The sequence below is a fragment of the Hyperolius riggenbachi genome, chromosome 2 (genome assembly GCF_040937935.1).
Source record: "Hyperolius riggenbachi isolate aHypRig1 chromosome 2, aHypRig1.pri, whole genome shotgun sequence".
Lineage (NCBI taxonomy): Eukaryota > Metazoa > Chordata > Amphibia > Anura > Hyperoliidae > Hyperolius > Hyperolius riggenbachi.
In genome coordinates, this window is record NC_090647.1 from 339109665 (window position 1) to 339129671 (window position 20007).

General features: G+C 44.0%; 1 protein-coding gene across 2 annotated transcripts in view; it reads left to right on the forward strand.

Annotated features, from left to right (window-relative positions):
• The window catches only part of PARL (presenilin associated rhomboid like), a 65301-nt gene extending 45921 nt beyond the window's left edge, over positions 1-19380 (forward strand). The window contains exons 9-11 of one of the 2 annotated variants that reach the window (XR_011026320.1): positions 328-429; positions 9072-9145; positions 10285-10359. Coding sequence is in view for 1 of the 2 variants with exons in the window: in XM_068269439.1 (XP_068125540.1) it covers positions 328-429; positions 10285-10382; positions 18988-19093 (306 nt within the window). In the remaining variant the exon portion in view is untranslated. Of the gene's footprint in view, positions 1-327; positions 430-9071; positions 9146-10284; positions 10383-18987 lie in introns of those variants that run through there. The other variant, XM_068269439.1, reaches the window with a different exon arrangement.
• Positions 19381-20007: the final 627 nt, after the last annotated feature.

The following is a 20007-nucleotide window of genomic DNA, read 5'->3' on the forward strand; positions in this document are numbered from 1 at the left end:
ATGGAGGAGGCATCAGCTGCATTGGGGATGTATAATTCTCGCCCATTGCAGCCAAAGATGCGCCTCCTGGAGCCAAAAATGCGCCCGTCCCCACCTCCTGCAGCCACATTCCCTTCTGCGGCCCGAAAACAAAAATATTGGCAGAATCCTTATGTATTTGGGACCCCCTCTGTTTTGTTTTTGCCACCTCCCGCTGCTTTTATGTGATCAAAAATCTGTTTATAAAATTTGATTGTATCTGGGAAGATGGCCGTGACCCTAGAACCACTAACTGATCTGGGTCTGAGTGACTATTAGTAAAATATTTCTTCTTCTTGCCCTCTATAGTCTGGTGCAATCATGACGATTCTCGCTGCAGTTTGTACGAAGATGCCTGAAGCAAAGCTGGCCATCATCTTTCTCCCCATGATCACCTTTACTGCTGGGAATGTATGTACCATTTATACTGGATTTTGTGTACCATCAGCCGGGATGGGAAGGGGTGACGGAATCTAAGGTGGAACTTTAGTCAAACTCGTTGCCTATTCTTTTAGAAATATCTGGCAAAGAACAGATTTTGTCAGGCTTTTACTGCTGTGTGTGCCCCTATTTAAGAGATTTTACCACACCCTGTTGCTGAAGCAGGACAGGAAGTTAGAGGGGAAACTTCCCAAATGGCAGGTACATTCATACCTTTAACAGCTGTCAACAAACAGATTTCCCCTTTTTAAAGTAATAATTGTAAATTGTTTTTAAGTTTTTCCGTTTTCTATCAGGGCCACCTGATAGAAAACAAAAAGGGGAATTGAAGGGGAATATCCACATACAGGCCATTAAAGCCTAATTAAACCAAAAACCAGCATTTTATGTGGTGGTAATATAACATACAGTGCATCTGGAAAGTATTCACGGCGCATTACTTTTTCCACATTTCCAGTGTGAAAAAAGTTTACTAGAGGTTTTGGCAAAATTATTAAAAGTAAAAAAAAACTAGGAAATCACTTAAAGAGACTCTGAAGTCCCTCCCCCCCCCCCCCCCCCCCTGCTTTTGTCATATAATTCTGTTCAGCATGAATGCCCCAGTGAAATCGCCGCATCCCCGCAGCAGATGGGTGATTTATGACTGAGAATTAGCCCTGCAGAGCTTCGGGGCTCGCAGGGCTTCACTTCCTCAATGAGGCAGAGCTTGAGGCTGTTGCTCTGCCTACTCCGCAGTCAATCTCTGCGGATTGACGCCTCTCCCCGCCCCTCCCAGTCTTCTTTCACTGAGAGGGGCAGGGAGGAGGCGGAGATTGATTGCGGAGAGGCTGAGCTACAGCTCAAAGCTCAGCCTCTCCAGGAAGAAAAGCCCTGCGAGCCAGCGCAGCACAATCTGCGACCAGCAAAGTCGTAGAACTTTGCTGGTCTAAAAACACAGCAATAAATCACCCATCTGCCACGGGGATGTGGAGATTTCACTGGGGCATTCATGCTGAACAGGATTATATGAGAAAAACAGGGAAAAAAGAGACTTCAGAGTCTCTTTAAGTACATAAGTATTCACAGCCTTTGCTCAATACTTTGTTGATGCATCTTTGGCAGCAATTACATCCTCAAGTCTTTTTGAATATGATGCCACAAGCTTGGCACACCTATCCTTGGCCAGTTTCATTGCTATTTGCAGCACCTCTCAAGCTCCATCAGGATCGATGGAAAGTGTCATTGCACAGTCATTTTAAAATCTCTCCAGAGATTTTCAATTGGATTAAAGTCTTCCAAGGACATTCACAGAGTTGTCCTGAAGGAACTCCTTTGATATCTTGGCTGTGTGCCTTAGGGCAGCGCTGTGCTAACTACGGCCCGCAGGCCCTATTCGGTCCACGTGTGCTGTTACTCTGGCCCGCAGACAGGCGGGTGGGTTCCTCTCCTTCCCCCTCCCTGCAGAGTTTTGAGCGGGCGTCTGGGAACTTGAAACTCACCTTGATCACCGATTCTTGCTTCGCGTCTCCTTGGCAACAGGGCGTCACGTGACGTGGAGACATGGCAGCTTCTTACAAGCTGGCTGCCAGCATGTAATATGCTGGCACATCCTGACATCATGTCATGTGACTCCATGCGGGAATCTGTGATTGAGGTGAGTTTCAAGTCCCTGCTGCCCTCTCGCAACTCTGCAGGGAGGGAGTGGGTGGGGGGTTTGTTATTTAAGGAATGCGGTCTGCAGCATGCCCAGCCCTGGCTTAGGGTCATTGTTTTGCTGATGGATGAACAGTTGACCCAGTCTGAGTTCAAGAGAGCTCTAAAGCAGGTTTTCATCCAGGATGTCTCTGTACATTGCTGCAGTCATCTTTTCCTTTAGCCCATCTAGTCTTCCAGTTTCTGCCACTGAAAAACATCCCCACAGCATGATACTGCCACCACCATTCTTCACTGTAGGGATGGTATTGGCCTGGTGAAGAGCGGTGCCTGCTTTCCTCTATATTGGACACTTGGCATTCACACCAAAGAGTTCAACCTTTGTCGCATTAGACTAGAAAATTTTGTTTCCCATGGCCTGAGAGTCCTTCAAGTGCCTTTTGGCACACTCCAGGTGGCCTGACATGTGCCTTTTACCAAATAGGATTTTCTGTTTGGCCACTCCACCATACAGATCTGATTGGTGGATTGCTGCAGAGATTGTTGTCCTTCTGGAAGGTTCTCATCTCTCCACAGAGGACCTCTGGAGCTCTGACAGGGACCACTGGGTTCTTGGTCACCTCCCTGACTAAGGCCCTCCTCCCTTGATTGCTCAGTTTAGATGCCCGGTCAGCTGTAGGAAGAGTCCTGTTGGTGTTGAACTTCTTCCACTAACCAATGGTGAAGGCCATTATGCTCATTGGGACCTTCAGTGCAGCAGACATTTTTCTGTAACCTTCCACAGATTTGTATCTTTAGACAATCCTGTCTATGAGGTCTACAGTCAATTTCTTTGACTTCATGCTTGGTTTGTGCTCTGACAAGAACTGTCAACTGTGGGACCTTATATAGATAGGTGTGAGCCGTTCCAAGTCATGTCCAATCAACTGAATTTACCACAGGTGGACTACAATTAAGCTGCAGAAACATCTCAATGATGATCAGGGGAAACAGGAGACCCCTGAGCTCAATTTTGAGATTCATGTCAAAGCCTGTGAATACTTATGTGCATGAGCTCAATTTTTTTTTTTTTTTTAATAAATTTGCCAAAACCTTAAAGGAACACTATCAATACCCAAGTGTTTTAACATGACAATGTACAAATAGGCCTAGTGCACACCACAGCGGTTCTGCTGCGGTTTGCGATCCGCTTGCGGGTGCGCATCTGCTAGGGTAATGTATTTCAATGGGCTGGTGCACACCAGAGCGGGAGGCGTTTTGCAGAAACGCATACTCCCGGGCTGCTGCAGATTTTGGATTGCGGATACATTTCTGCCTCAATGTTAAGTATAGGAAAAACGCAAACCGCTCTGAAAAACGGCACTTCAGAGCGGTTTGCCAGGCATTTTTGTTACAGTAGCTGTTCAGTAACAGCTTTACTGTAACAAAACATGAAATCTACTACACCAAAAACCCTTCCAAAACCGCAAAATGCTAGCTGAAACGCTACAGAAAAAGAAGAAAAAGCGTTTTAAAATCTGCTAGCATTTTGCGGATCTGCTAGCGGTTTTTGGTGTGCACCAGGCCATAATGTCTAAATAGTTGTGTAAACATTTTCCTACTTTTCATGTTAAATATCAGAGGCAAAAGCTTTAATTCTTTGTGTGTAGGATTTAGCTCTATTGGGACAAATCATTTGCAGTGGGGGTGTCAGCTTCAATGCATAGCCAGTGTTGTTTTTTGCTTATCAGACTACAGAGTATTTCTCCCTGAAAGCAAAAAAAAGCATGAAAAGCTGTGGAGTCACAGACCATTACAAATGTTTTGTAATAAACTACAATTCCTCTGCTCTCCTGCAGACAGCTCAGAAACAGACAGCTTCTGAGAGCACACACACACACACACACACACACACACACACACACACACACTAGGGTTGCAACGGTATGAACACACACTAGGGTTGCAACGGTATGAACACACACACACACACACACACACACACACACACACACACACACTAGGGTTGCAACGGTATGAACACACACACACACTAGGGTTGCAACGGTATGAACACACACACACACACACACACACACACACACACACTAGGGTTGCAACGGTATGAACACACACACACACACACACACACACACACACACACACACACACACACTAGGGTTGCAACGGTATGAACACACACACACGCACACACACACACACACTAGGGTTGCAACGGTATGAAAACACACTCACACACACACACTAGGGTTGCAACGGTATGAAAATCCGCGGTATGATAACCGTCAAAAAAAATACCACGGTATGACGGTATCACGGTATACGGTATTACACAATTCTCATTTCAATTAACCTGAGCCTGCATGATCTGTGGCTGGAAATGCAGGTTCTCTTTAAAAATGAACTTATCTGCCGTGGTGGCAGTCAGGTCACAGGTGACTTGGGGAGAGATCAGACACATTAGACTTTGATTATGGTAGGATTAGATTGTGAGCTCCTATGAGGGCAATCAGTGACATAACTATAAATGTTATAAAATCTTTACTGAAGCACTATAAAATAAATACATCATAAACTTAATACAGGTCAGAGAGAGGAAAGTGAGAGAGAAGGAAGGGAAATACACAGCAGTCTGTGAGAGAAGGCAGGTAGGGACAGTAATGCTGGGTACACACGTTGCGATTTCCCGCTTGATCCCGAGCTCGATCCTGGTTGATCGATTATTTCCGACATGTTCGATCGGATCTCGATTGATACAGCTACCGTTTTGCTCATGTTAAGTATGCAAAACTGACAGCTGTATCAATCGAAACCCGATCAAACATGTCGGAAACAATTGATCGACCAGGATCGGTCCTGCCGATCGAGCGGAAAATCGCAACGTGTGTACCCAGCATAAGAGATAGCAGAGAGAGATGCAAGAAAGTGGAAGAGTGTCTGGAAATAGAGGGGGTAGAGGAAAAGGAGAGAGGGGGGGGAGTAAGGCAGATAGAGGAATGTAGGAGGGACAGATGCTGAAAAATGTGAGAGTGTCAGAGGAGAATGAATGAGTGAGAGAGATGTCATACCACAGGTGGTCCAGTTCAGCAGGGCAGGGGTTAAAGCACTGGGAAGGGGATACAAGAAGGAGGGAGGGTGAGAGGAGCATATGGGTTGTAGAAAAGAAAAGCAGGACAATAACAGGGCAGCCAGACACAGGAACTTCGCTTGCTTATCTACAGTAAATATAGTGCAGACCTTCCACTGTGCTTCAGCGTCTCTGATTCTGTCGCTGGAACACGCAGAAGAAACAGCTCATCTCTCCCCACCTCGTGTGCAGCTCTGTCATCTTACAGTCTCTGCAGCTGATAAACTCACCGCTGCTGGCTTTCATGCTGGTGTCTGCCTGGCACGCACTTTCAAACATGCCGGGCGGGAATGAGAGGGGGCGGTGCTCATCCTTAGAGCAGGAAGCTCTGCTGTAATGTGAGCTCCGTGTCTCTGGCCGGGAGCTTTCTGCTGTGCGTTCCAGCTGCGGCCAGGAGCTCCTTGTATATGCGCTCCAGCCGGGGCATGACGTCCTGTCCTGTGCGTCACCATCCGGCACCAGTCAGCAAGCTTTGGGAGCTTGCTTTTCTAATGGGAGGGAGACAGAGAGCTGGGCAATAGCGGCGCGGTGGCGGGCATAATGCGGAAGGCGACGAAAGCATCAAAAAACGGTATTTCAATAATCTGCATGGTATGATTACCGTGCAATGTGAAACCGCGGTATATCGTGATACTGGTATATCGCGACAACCCTAACACACACACACACACACACACAACAGTGAGGAAATGATACTGTGAGGGAATCCCCCCCCCCCCCCCCCCCTTCCTTCATTGTTCACTCTCCCATCAGAATTCAGCAGACTGCAGTCAGTTCAACATGAAAGGAATTTGTTACAGTAGACAAAAGAGATAAGCAAATGAAATGCATACATCATTATTTACCAGCACTTCAGGAACTCTCTCTAAGGGCTGGTTCAGACGGACGTCTGCGTGGCGTCGCGTCTGGGGGCGTTGCGGCGGCTGCGCGGTCAGGCTTTCAGTAGCCTTCGGTCGCGTCGTGATGCGGTCGCGGTTTTTTCTTCCCCTAGGGGAACATTAGCCATCGCGGTTGGCCGCTCCCTGGAAACAACATGTCGCTTCCAGGGGCAGCCTGAACGCTCGCGAAAATCGGGACCCGAACGCCGCGTTCGGGTAAAAGCGCGCAAAGTCTCGGTGTGAACGCTCCCATTCACTTGAATGGGAGCGTTTACCGCAACGTTCCGAACTCTTGCTCCGCAAGCGTCCGTCTGAACCAGCCCTAACTCGGGTAAAAGAGAACCTGTAACGAAACAAAGTTCCCCTGGGGGGTACTCACCTCAGTAAGGGGAAACATCAGGGTCCCAATGAGGCTTTCCCCTCCGCTGAAGCTGCAGGCAATCCAGCGCTGGCTCCCCCGAAGTCTCCGGCAATCCAACCTCGACACGCCTGACAAGCTACATTTATTTACTTTCCATGGCTCCAGCGGGGGCGCTGTTGCGGCTCACCGCACGGAGATAGGCGGCAATAGCCGATCTCCGTTCGGTCCACTCTACTAAGCAGGCGCAGGAGACTTGCACCTGCGCAGTAGAGCAGCCCAACAGCGATCGGCTATTTCCGCCTATCTCCGAGCAGAGAGCCGATACTGCGCCTGCGCTGGAGGAAGGTAAATATTTATATTCCTGCCGTTCAGAGGGCCAGAGCAAGACCGCCGTGGGACATAGGAGGACAGTGGAAGCCTCGGTAGGATCCGGAGGCTTCCCCTTACCGAGGTGAGTACCCCCCAGGGGAACTGTTTGTCGTTACAGGTTTTCTTTAAAACACGTTAATCGATAGTGTCCCTTTGAGTCAACCTTTTCATGTTGTCATTATGGGGTGTTTGTGTAGAATTAAAAGGAAAAAAATGAATTTAATCCATTTTGGAAGAAGTCTGCAACTTAATTGCCTATGGGCATGAACGCGGTGGCTCCCCCAAGACCGCCTAACGCTGATCGGCGTAAAGTTCTGGAGAAATGTTTTGCAGGGGAACGTGCACATCCCTGCTGGTATGGCATAGCTCTGCTTTTTACTAGTCTAGTATAATTTATAAAGGAAGAATTCTGCCAGAATGCTAAGGCAGGAATACCACTTGTAACCGCAAAAATGCGCGCATATTAACGCATTAGTGTTTGCACTTTTTTTTTTACAATGTTGTTGAGATGCTGAATCTTATGAGACAGTTAATAAATACCGACCAGAGTATAAGTATTGCAGCAGGTATACATACTCTTCAGGAAAACCTTAATAAATATATATAACATATGCTAGCATTTCTAGTTACTTTAACCATTGGCACAGATTTCAGTGTCATCTTTCACAGCTACTGCTTGTCCACAGGAGTACCTTGACAGAGGAACTGTAACCAAGGATTGAACGTCATCCCAATCAGTAGCCAATATCGCCTTTTCCACAAAATGCCTTTACCTTTTCCCAAACTGATCATCAGGGGGATCTGTATGGCTGATATTGTGGTGAAACCCCTCCCACAGTGGGATGTGAGCACCTAGGTACTGACATCGCACTGTGAGAGCCTTGTTGCTTTGTAGGAAATAACAGCTGTTTCCAACTGCCAAAAAAGCAGCATTTCCTTTCACAGACATCAACTGCCAGCAGCAAAGATGTCGCCATGTGATAATTTCAGAATGTAAATCAGGGATGGGAAAGATTTTTACAATGGACAAACACAGACTAAATGATTTATAAATAATTATTGTAGAAATTAAAGAAGTCATCAGGCAAAGAATAGGAAAGCCGATTTACTTACCTGGGGCTTTCTCCAGCCCCTTGCAGCTGTCTGTCCCATGCTGACAGCTCTGTTCGCAGAGTTCGGGGTTCCGGCATGGTGCAGAGGGCGACTGTAGTTCTGCGTCTGCCCAGTACGCCGCGGACAATGTGGGCTTGATTGACAGCGGTGCTGCATGTATGCGCAGTAAGGACGACCTCGAGGTCATCCTCTGCACCATGCGGGGACTCCAGGCCGGCGGCTGCGAATGGAGCTGTCAGCCCCAAGTCAGTAAATTGGATTTCCTATTCTTTGCCTGATGACTCCTCTAAGCACACTTTTTCATTGTTATATTCACTGCAGTTTCTCTTCAACTAAGCACTCTGTAAAGCTCTGCAGATGTCATTGCTATTGAATTACATACAAATATAATATTAATTGCACTTCCCTAAATTGCAATTGTAAAAAGTGTGCTTTTACTAGGGCAAATAGCCAAGGTACTGCAGGCAAGCTGTGAGCTCATTCCGGGCTGGCTGGATTAGTGTAACCAGCCCCTCCGCCATAAATGTGTGTAAATATGATACTGATTGAATGTCTGTGTCCCTCTGCCAGAGCGGAATATGCATGCATGTATTTCTGCTGCAGGCCACCTGATGAATTCTGTGTCTCTCATCGCGCATGTTGTTTTTGGCAAGCATGTACCATGGTGTCCAATGCTAGGTACACACGATGCAATTTTCTGACAGATTTACTGTCAGATCGATTATTTCCAACAACCGATCTAATTTCCGATCAATTTTTTTCAAATAATTTTCCATTCTTTTCTATGAAAAATGGTTTGAAAAATCGATCAGAAATCAGATCGGACATGTTGGAAATAATCGATCTGACAGTAAATCTGTCAGAAAATTGTATTGTGTGTACCTAGCATAAAGAGCCCAGTTCATCTGACCTGTTTAGATTTTTTTTCACTGACATTTTGAGTCTTGTTTGGACAGCTTTAGGGGTTTGCTGTATCCTCCAATTAATACAAGAATTTTTGTACTTGTTTCTGTTGAGCTTTATTTTAGAACTACTTAGACCGATAAGCTAGTTTCTGTTGGTGGGGCTTAGCCACAGAGGATAAGAAACGCATTTGCTAAAGGTGCCCATGCATTCATTCATTTTTCAACAGTTCCGTGCTGCAGTTTGATTGACTTTCAATCCGTTCCCTGCTGGAATCTATTGGAAATTGATGTGCTGTGTGTGGTAGGAATCCATTCCTTCTAAATCGCTTTCTTTTCAGAAAGGCATCTATTGTTTTGGAGCATTGAGTTGAAATCTATAAGTGTATAGCCAGCTTAAGTGTGCATCCTCTTATAGACAGGACATATTCTCAAAGTCTTTCCGTGTTTACAAGTGAACTCAATTGGAAGATGTTTTGGTGAGTGCAGGAAACTGATTTCTCACATTTGGGTGATGATGGGTCATTTCTGTATTATAAGATATTGCTAAAGCGGCCCATACACTCAGCCGATTTTCGGCCAATCGATAGACCGATCGATTTGCACCCGATTTCGATCGATTTAAATCGATCTGACATGTTGGAAAATGTTAGGCTTATCTCTTGAGATGGCTTATCATTTTGCATTGGACCTAATGGAAATCTGATAGCAAAAAAATGCCATCAGATCGCTTTTCAATAGATTTCATACTGAAATCTATTGGAAATCTGTTCCTAGTAAAAAATGGTCCTAAACACATCAAATAGATCAGAAAATCTATCTGCTGCTAATCTAATGAGTGTATGGCCACCTTTAAGGTGTAGTACACTTTTAAGAGTAATATACAATTAAGCAGTCATTTTATTAACCGCTTGCCGACCGCGTCACGCAGATGGGCGTGGCCGCCGCGGCAGCCCCAGGAACAGCTAACGCCGATTGGCGTAAAGTCCTGGGGCAGCGGTTTGCAGGAGATTTCGCGCGCATCTCCCGCTTGGTGGGCGGAGCCGCCGTGTATTTACATGTACAGCGCTGGCTTTCGGGGGGGGGGGGGGCGATCAGACCCTACCAACAGAGAGCTCTGTTGGTGGGGAGAAAAGGGGGGAGGAATCACTTGTGTGCTGAGTTATACGGTCCTGCAGCTTGGCCTTAAAGCTGCAGTGGCCAATTTTAAGAAAAAGTGCCTGGTCTTTAGGGGGGGTTAACACTGCGGTCCTCAAGTGGTTAAACTAGCTTTCCACATCTGGGGGAAGGACACTGAAGTATTGGTGTTTGATAATATATTCTGGGTGGAGATGAGCTTCAGCATTTGACTTGTATTTGCATACATGTGTATATTATTATAACAAGTGTTTAACACAGTCTAGCAATATTCTTCACTCAGACTATGACCTTAATTTCTTGCAGGCCCTCAAGGTTATCCTTGCCTTAGATTCTGCTGGTGTGATCCTGGGCTGGAAATTTTTTGACCACGCAGCGCATCTTGGTGGAGCACTCTTTGGAATGTGAGTAGTCAAATTCTTTAGATTCATCGTATTGTCTGAATTACATTTAAAGGATATGTATACTTTTGAAATGCGGCTCCAGGAGAAAATGCTAATATAGTGTGGAAAGTGGTTAGAAACCCACTTGGTGGATTTTTTTTTCTAATTTTTTGTCTCTGGAATCTCCAAGACTTTAGCTCCAAAGTAAGTGGATACACAGTAATATTCTGGGACTCTGAAACTGCAGTGTGCATGGTCCACATGACAAAACTCAACTTTTGTCTCAGAGGTTACTGAAAGTAACTGAAATTTACTCTAATGCTGAGATTACACAATAGGTTTTTTTTTTTTGGTAAGAATCGTTCCGATAGATGCCTTCGATGATAAAATTCCGACATGTCCGATGTTCCGATTGTTTCGTTTCCGCTCGAGTTCTTATAGAAGTCAATGGAAAAAAAGATAAGAAAAACGAGTGGAAGATAAGAGAATCTAGCTATCGCAAGCGCTTAGTGATTTTTTAACATTTTTTTTTAGCTTTTTTTAAAGCGCTTTTCTAAGCGCTTTTGGTCAGAGATGGTATTTTTACCTTGTACCCTTACCTTGTATAATTTTTTGTACTCTTGTACATGGAAATAAATAAATACAATGTATTTATTCATAGAAGCGCTAGGGAAATTGCAAAGTGCTTGAAAAAGCACTTTGTATAGCTCAATGCAAGCGTGTTTGCTATTTAAATGAAATCAAAACGCTTACATGTGAACACTCATAGGAAATCATTGCACAAGGGCTTTTGGGGCGATTTCTAAAATCGCCAGCGCTTAAAGAGACACTGAAGCGAAAAAAATATATGATATAATTAATTGGTTGTGTACTATGAATAATTACTAGAAGATTAGCAGCAAAGAAAATATTCTCATATTTTTATTTTCAGGTATATAGTGTGTTTTCTAACATTGCATCACTCTATAATATGTGCAGATTACACAACACTCAGCATTCAAAATGAGTCTTTCAGAGCAGTCTGTGAAGTAATGAACTCTCCTCTAGCAGAGGAAAAGTAAACAGTTCAATTACAGTTGAGATAATAAAAGTCAGATAACAGCCCTCTCCACGACTAAGTTAGTCGGAGAGCTTAAAGTGAACCTCCGGACTAAAAATCGACTCAGCAGCACTGAAAAGGCCCGGTGTTTCTTTAACAGTTTCACAGCATCAGAACTTTGTTTCTCTTATACAAGCCTCATTTTTAGCTGCACAGAAGAAAACTGCCCGGGCTTTTTTCCCCTGATGCTGTGCAAAGCATGATGGGATTTCTGATATTGTTGCTCTCGTTCTGCTGTTTTGGTGCAAATTTTTTTTTCTACATTTTGAATTTGACATTTGAAGCCTAGCATGTGCAGCTGGGAGGGGTTATCAGGACACAGGACAGTTGGAACTGTGTCTCCTGCTCCTTGTCACCTCCTTTCAACCAAAAAGATGGCTGCCCCCATGACAAAGATGGCAGCCCCCATGAATCACAAACATTTGCCTGTTCTTTTAAAACAGGGTGGGTAAGAGATTATATTACCTATCTATTCTAATCAACATAACTAATGTAACTTAATGACAGTATGTTTGTTTAGGCTGAACTTCCCCTTTAATAGCTTTTTTGCATAGAGATAACAACTGGAGTTTCTCAACTCTTCCTGTACTGGAAACAATTAGACTGATGTATCTGATCTTAATGTTTTTTTTCTTAGCTGTACTACACATATAAATCATAATATCATCATTTTCTTTCGCTTCAGTGTCTCTTTAAAAACCCCCGCAAATGCTCATAATGTGAATGAGCCCTAACAATGCATCCAGAAAGGGATTTCACCATTTTTTTTTCCAGTTTAATAAATTTGCCAAAACCTTAAGATTTTTTTCTTCCACGTTGTCATTATGGGGTGTTGTATGTAGAATTCTGAGGGGAAAGAATGAATTGAATCCATTTTGGAATAAGGCTGTAACATAACGAAATGTGGAAAAAGTGATGCTGTGTGAATACTTTCCGGATGTATTTCCAGTAAGACTCACGCCTGGACATCATTTTAATGTAGTCTCCTCCTCTCCAATCCTTCACCACACTCTGGATAGCATAAAATTTTAGCAGTCCCAGCTTTCCTTGCGGGCAATATTTAAAATGTTTCCCCAAGGGATACTTTTCATCTTTCTTCTGAATATATTTAATATGTTCTGTTATTCTTTCGAGCAATTTCCTTTTTGTCCTGCCCACATATTGTTTCGTGCATCCACATTCTATCACATAAATGACACCTTTACTACTACAATTGAGATGTCCTTGTATGCAAAAACTTTCTCCCGTGCTGGTTGATTGAAAAGTTCCTCGTATTGCTTCTTTCCTGGTGCTCCTGCACGGAAGGCACATAGTGCACTTTTTAAAGCTGCCTCCTTCAGAGTGTGGTTCTTTATGGCTAGTAACAGTAGGTGCAATCATATTATTCAAATTTGAAGCTCGTCTATACACCAATGTTGGCCGATCTGGCAGAATTCCGTTTAGCGTTTTGTCATTCTGCAGGATGTGCCAGTATTTATTAATAATTCATTTGGCCCTAGGTGCTTGTTGGGTGTATTGCATATTAATGCATAATGGAATCTCACGATTGCCTCTCACTTTCTCCCTAATTAGCTCGTCTCTATTAAGCTGTTTAATTTCCTCTTCCACCTCCAGCAATTCTTCCAAAGGATAATTTCTATCCAAAAATCGTTGTTGGATCAGACCTGATTGTGCCTCATAATCTGCAACACTTGAGCAGTTCCTTCGTAGGCGCAAATACTGACTCTTAGGACATTGCTGAGCCATCTCAGAAGATGGCAGCTATCCAAAAAGAAAAAGCTTTAAAAAAGGTCTTAGTGTTTGATTATTATCCACAAAAATCGTTAAATCCAAAAAATTTATTTCAGACCGACTATGCTCACATGTAAACTTTAAATTGAATTCATTAACATTGAGCCATGAAAGGAACCGCTCCAGTCCCGCCTCACTCCCTCCCCAAATGAAGACCACATCATCCATCTATAAAACGCTTCCAGAGCACGAGCGCCGCACCGGGACCCCCCTGACCCCTCAATAATGAGCGGGTTTGGAAGCAAATAATTCTGTCTACAGATCTGTTATGTCTTCCAGCTCTTCATGCTTTTGTTGTAGCTCTTCCAGTTCCTGCTCAAAGTCTGTAAGGGGCCATTTCCACTAGTCGTAAATTCGTATCACGATTTTTCGCAATGGCTCTGCAACCAGTGCATATCAATGGAGTAGTTTCCATTGAATGCTGTTGAGCCATTGAGGAGTGATACGTTCCACTGTGGGGAGAAATATTGATTGCATGCTGCAGATTTCTGCAGCACGCATCCGGTTCCACTTCCACCTAGCAGTGAGTGACACCCGCATCCGGACTTCCCGGAAGACACCCGCAGCTGTCTGCGTTATAGAAAGCCGTATGCAGAAAGCATCCGGCTGGTGAAAATCTGCTCCAATTATACCAGTAATGTTGGTGCAGAGGTCTTCATTACAGATTTGACTAGTCAAGCAGTTTTTGGATGGGTGTTGCATTAGGGCTGGGTGAAGATGACATCTTAAGTGAGACGGGTGTTACAGTTAAATCTTCCCTCTCTTTCTGAAAATGAAGCCTTGTATTTTTGAGCCTCCTGCAGCTTTGCAGAACCCTCCTTTATCATTCTTCCAGTCCAGGCAGTGTTGGTAGAGTATACTGTTGCAATTGAATTGGCTTCAGTAGCTAATAACAGGTTTTTGCAGTGCCTTCTTGGTGAGTCTCATGTAGCGATTGGGTTATGCATCCACCATACAGTAGTACACTGCACACATCCTCAGTTCCTCTGTATTTTTATGTCTCCTTGTAAAACTACTAATGCAAATGCATTATTAATTAGAGGCTACCCTTAATGTTGAATTAATTTAAAATGCCAAGCTAGCAGGTTCCTCAATGTCTGTGTCCTATTCTTCTGACATTTGCTGTCTCCGTCTGCTGTCTTTCTAGTCAGAGAGCAACTGTCTACCTGCAGTTTCAGCATGGAGACTGCTTTGGCAACCATTGTTTCCAGACTCTTCCCTATTCACTACAGTGGAGTGAAGCAGTGTCTGGAAATAGAAATTGCAGTCATCTTGGCACTGTGACAGTACAGGAAGCCATTGGCTGACAGGACTTAAAGGGAACCTAAAGCGTTACAAAAAAAAAAACAGGTTTAACTTACCTGGGGTTTCTACCGGCCCCCTGAGCCATCCTGTGCCCGCGCCTTGCCAAACCGATCCTCTGGTCCCCGGCTCTGTTTCATTTTCCACCGACTGGCCAGTTGATGGCCACTGCACCTGCACAGCCCTGGCTGTGCGTGTCCTCGTTCACACTCCATGTCCCCGGGAGAGTCCTGCACAGGCGCAGTTAGAGAAAATCTTGTCGCCGGGAGAGTCCTGCGCAGTAAGAGAAAAAAAAGGAAGTGCGTGGCCACGGCCATGCAGGAGCGGTGGCCATTGACTGGCCAATCGGTGGAAAATGAAACTGAACTGGGGTGGGGGACCAGTATCGGTTTGGCACTATGGGGGCACAGGACGGCTGCAGGGGGCTGATAGAAGCCTAGGGTAAGTTAACTTCTTTCTTTGTAACGCTTTAGGCTTCCATTAAAGAGGATCTGTAGAAAGAAAAACATCCCCTGGGGGGTACTTACCTTGGGAGGGGGAAGCCTCTGGATCCTAATGAGCCCAACCCCCCCCCCCCCCCCCCATGTCCTCTGCTGAAGACCAGAACCCTGAGCTCCTCACGCTAGATGCAACGCATCCCTAACAATGTTCTCTTCAGTTTTCATTTGCTCAACCAGCAAATGTCCATTCTTTCAGGACAAAGATTGCTCAGACCATTTGCAGCCAAAACACACTGAAGGCAATAGGACATTACACTACATTCTTGAGGTGCATTGTTACTAATTTTGGCGTTTGAATTTGGGATAGCTAATTCAAAACCCACAATTACTACCATCTGCCACTGTTCAGCACTGTTTAGTATCCAAGAAGGAAGTATTGGATTCATGACTTGCTAGCATGCCAAGGGTTCTCAAACTGGGTGCCCTCCCCAGGGGTGCCGCGCCATCCATCCCCGTGCACGGATGCGGCACATGACCATTATTCTTTTATGTTTTCGAACAGCTGATGAAGAGTTTTTTGTGGACAGGGGAATCAGTGCTACTATGTCTTGCGCTGCCCAGATGCTCAGAGTTCCACACATGAACAATTGGTTTAAAATCTCCAGACATGTAACCTCCACTGATTGTTTATATTGAAGTCCAAATAGATCTGTGACCATGCCACTTATGGACCCTGAAATTTGGAGGGTAGGGAGGGGATTCCCCAAGCAGCTTCCATGCCAAATTGCAAACCACTGATTGACAGGTTAGTGCAGCATATCTCAGGAACTAGTGGGGCTGGGGGTCTGCAACTTGGGGTCTATAGGGTTCATGGTGGTGGAGATCTTCAGACTCATAATGTAAACAATCTGAGGAGGATTTCTGGACAATTTTAATCAATGGGAGGGCTACTACTTTATGCTAGGTACACACGATACAACTTTGTTTTAGATAGATTGTTCGATCATTTCCGACATGTCCAATCTTATTTTCGATTGTTTTTCTGATCGATTTCTCATAGAAGTGAACGGAAAATCGACCGAAAAAACGCATCGTGTGTACCCAGCATTAGTGTGCATGCCTGGATTTCTGAGCTTCTAGGCAGCAGAAGATAAGAGAATGCCCCTAATTAGTGCTGCATAATTGGTGAATAGGCTACTACTTAGAGGAGGAGGGGGGGGGGGGGGGTGCTGTGTAATGGGATAGTTAATGACTACTTTAAAAGGGGGGAGGGGGGCATCCACCTAATGCAGTCACTGACTACTCGGGAGAGTGCTTGTTGCTGGATGAAAGGCACCGGGTTGGGGGTTTGAGGAAACACAGTTTACTTGGAGTGGAGATGGAAGGGGGCTGCTGCCCAAGGGGGGTCACTGGGTACTGGAGGGGAATGATGCCTAATGTATGTAATGAAGGGTCACTGGATAATTTAAGGGAGGGGGGTGCTATTGTCTACTTTGGGTGGGGATGAATCCTCATAAGGGTTACTATTGGCTAGCCACGTGGGGGGGGGGGGGGGGCAATAGATTGTTTTGAAGTTATGGGATTTTAAATTTCCAGTGTGTAATCTGAGGAGAATATGGTTTGCCATGCTTTCACAGTAGCGATACAGTCATGGCCGAAATTGTTGGCATCCCAGAAATGTTTTGAAGCTTTTCTCACTGAAAAGTATTGCAGTAACACATGTTTTGCTATACACATTTGTTCCCTTTGTGTGTATTAAAACAAAAAGAGGAAAAATGGCAAATTGGACATGTCACACAAAACTCCAAAAATGGGCTGGACAAAATAATTGACACCCTTATAATATTTGGTTGCATACCCTTTGGAAATAACTGAAATAATTTGCTTTCTGTAACCATCAATATGCTTCTTACGCCTCTCATGCGGAATTTTGGAACACTCTTCCTTTGCAAACTGCTCCGGGGTCCATATGCAATTAACTTTTCCTCCTGAATTTTCTCCTAGGAGATAATTTTTCATCTTCCATTTAAATGGACATTTAAATAAACTTGAAAAAGTCCCAAAAAGTGGTTGAACAAGTACTATAAAAATATTTTGAGTATTTTCTTGCATGCTGGCAGTAAAAGGCATTTTATTGACAAGTTTGGAAATCTCACCTAGGAGAAAACTCAGGAGAAAATGTGAATTGCATATGGGCCCAGGTCACTTATTGGAAGGGCGCCTTTTCCCAACAACAATTTTAAGATCTCTCCACAGGTGTTCAATGGGATTTAGATCTGGACTCATTGCTAGCCCCTTCAGAACTCTCCAGCGCTTCGTTGTCATCCGTTTATGGGTGCTTTTTGAAGTATGTTTGGGGTCATTGTCCTGCTAGAAGACACAAGATCTCGGACGCAAACCCAGCTTTCTGACACTGGGCTCTATAGTGCGACCCAAAATCCTTTGGTAATGCTCAGATTTCATGATGCCTTGCACACATTCAAGGCACCCAGTGCCAGAGCCAGCAAAACAACCTCAAAACATCATTGAACCTCCACCATATTTCACTGTAGGTACTGTTCTTTTCTTTGTAGGCCTCATTCAGTTTTCGGTAAACAATAGAATCATATACTTTACCAAAAAGCTCTATCTTGGGCTAATCTGTCCACAAGAGGTTTTCCCAGAAGGATTTTAGCTTAAGTACATTTTGGCAAACTGTAGTCTTACTTTTTTATGTCTCTGTCAGCAGTGGGGTCCTCCTGGGTCTCCTGCCATAGCGTTTCATTTCATTTAAATGTTGACGGATAGTTTGCGCTAACACTGATCCTCCCTGAGCCTGCAGGACAGCTTGAATTCCTTTGGAACTTGTATGGGGCTGCTTATCCACCATCTGGAGTATCCTGCATTGCAACCTTTTATTTTTCTCTTCTTTCCATGCATTTTGTTGCACCCGTATGCCATAGTAAATAAATGAAGCATTGTATGGAGAGTGCTGTAGTCCGCCTGTCTTTTGGTCCCAATTTTGGCCATGACGGTATATACAGTTTGGGAAATTTTATAGATGACTGCAAATTGAAATTGGATTTTCTTTTCCAATGCATTAGTTTACAAAAATCTAATTCTGCACTAATTTTTTTTTTTTTTTTGCGTATTGAATTGAAAATCTGTAATCACAATTCAATAAATTAACATTTCACAATTACATCAGCATAGCATAATTTGTCAACACTTTTACATAACGTAAAGTAACATTTACTGAGTAAGTCTGATCATACGAATACTGGCTTTACTACACTATGACTTTTGGCTAAAGTCAAATTTTCAGAAGAAGGCAGGCTTGCTGTGATTCCCTATCATCCTCCCATTCCTTTCTCTTTCCCATCCAATTGAAGGGAATGAATGGGGAGGGAACATCACTGCAAGCCTGCTTTTTTTCCTGTCTGAAAGTGTAAATGTTTTGCCAAAAGTCAAAATTTTCAAGAAGTGGGTTATAATAGTCAGTTTGGAAAATGCACAGAGGTATGTGGATATTAGGGCCAGTTCTAGCTACAGTGGGGCTCCCAGGACAAAAGTAACCTGCCCAGAAGCAAATCTACACCCCCAACTCCCTGGGCCCCCCTATCCTAATTGTGCTCCCCAGGTCCCCTGCAAAGGTTTTGGTGGCATAGCAACTTGCCTGTCTCTAGTGCTGCGCTGCTTCATTAGTCCATGCTCTGTCTCAATCCTCGCAGTGACCCATAACACCATGCGCTAGGCTAGAACACAGAGAAAATACGGCTAGCGTGGATAAAGACGGGGATCATGGACTAATGGCGGGGCACGCCGGCCCAGGACAGGTGAGTTGCTATGCTGCTGAAAACTTTGCAGGGGGAAGACCTGGGGGCCCAGCATTAATGTATGCCTATGGAACTGTGGTACTTGAATTTAGGTAGCTTTACCTCAATTCAAGTAAACTTTAATGCGGTGGATTGCTTTTTTTATTTTATCTTTCTATATATATCTATATATTTTTCAGATGGTATGCTTTATATGGACATGAACTAATCTGGAAAAAGAGGGAGCCATTCGTAAAAATGTGGCACGAGCTTCGCAGCAAGCCTCCTAGAAGTGGGGGATCCTGACATCAAATCGCAAACCGGGGAAAGAAAATACCACAGACCCCTAAAGTGCCATTCATGTGACAGATGGCACCTTCGGCCTTTGGACTCAATTCAAATTAAAACTTTATTAATGAAACAATTTGACCTGGCTTAATGTACAGTAAATGTTTATTAGAAAGTGAATGTTCTGAAACTCTTTGACATCTATGGAAGCTATTTATTTTTTACTTATTGGGTGTCGTCTGGAATATAAAACATCAGGGAAACAACAAAACAATATAAAATAAAATATATATTTAGGCACACTGGCTGTAAGCTGTTTGTAGTTTTGGTTTTCACACCAGTATATCTTAGAGAAATTTAAACAAAAGACACCGCTTTGAATGTTAAAATATTTTTTTTTCCAGCAAAGTTGTTTAAGCCTAAATTCATGCAGTTTTTTATGTGCATTAAATAGAACATTGTTGTAAGTTACTTGTGCATAAAGCAAGTTTGTAGGTAACAAAATGGCTGCAGCACAATTTTACAGATCCTTCACTCTTTGGTGGATACCGCCTCCTCGCTCCGAAACCGAGAACGGAAAGAAAGGCGAGTGTGGTAAACTGCCAGTCAGATGCAAGGATTGCTTCAGCTGACAACACTCTAAAACCTGCCTGCATGTCCATGACACTAAATCTAAGTACACACCTGAGATAAGTCTTTGGAAAATGAAAGATCACAGACCAATTTTACCACCTTCTATGTAGTATGAGAGCATACCTAGTCTATTCTATTAAGCTGAGTACACCCATCAGATAAAAATATTTGCAAACTGAGGAATTTATCTGTGGCATAGGTTTGTCAGGGAGGTTTGAAAGACCTGTGTACATGCAAAAGATCAGTTCCTGCAAAATGCATTCATAGTCTATGATATCTGGAGATCTCATACACACCTT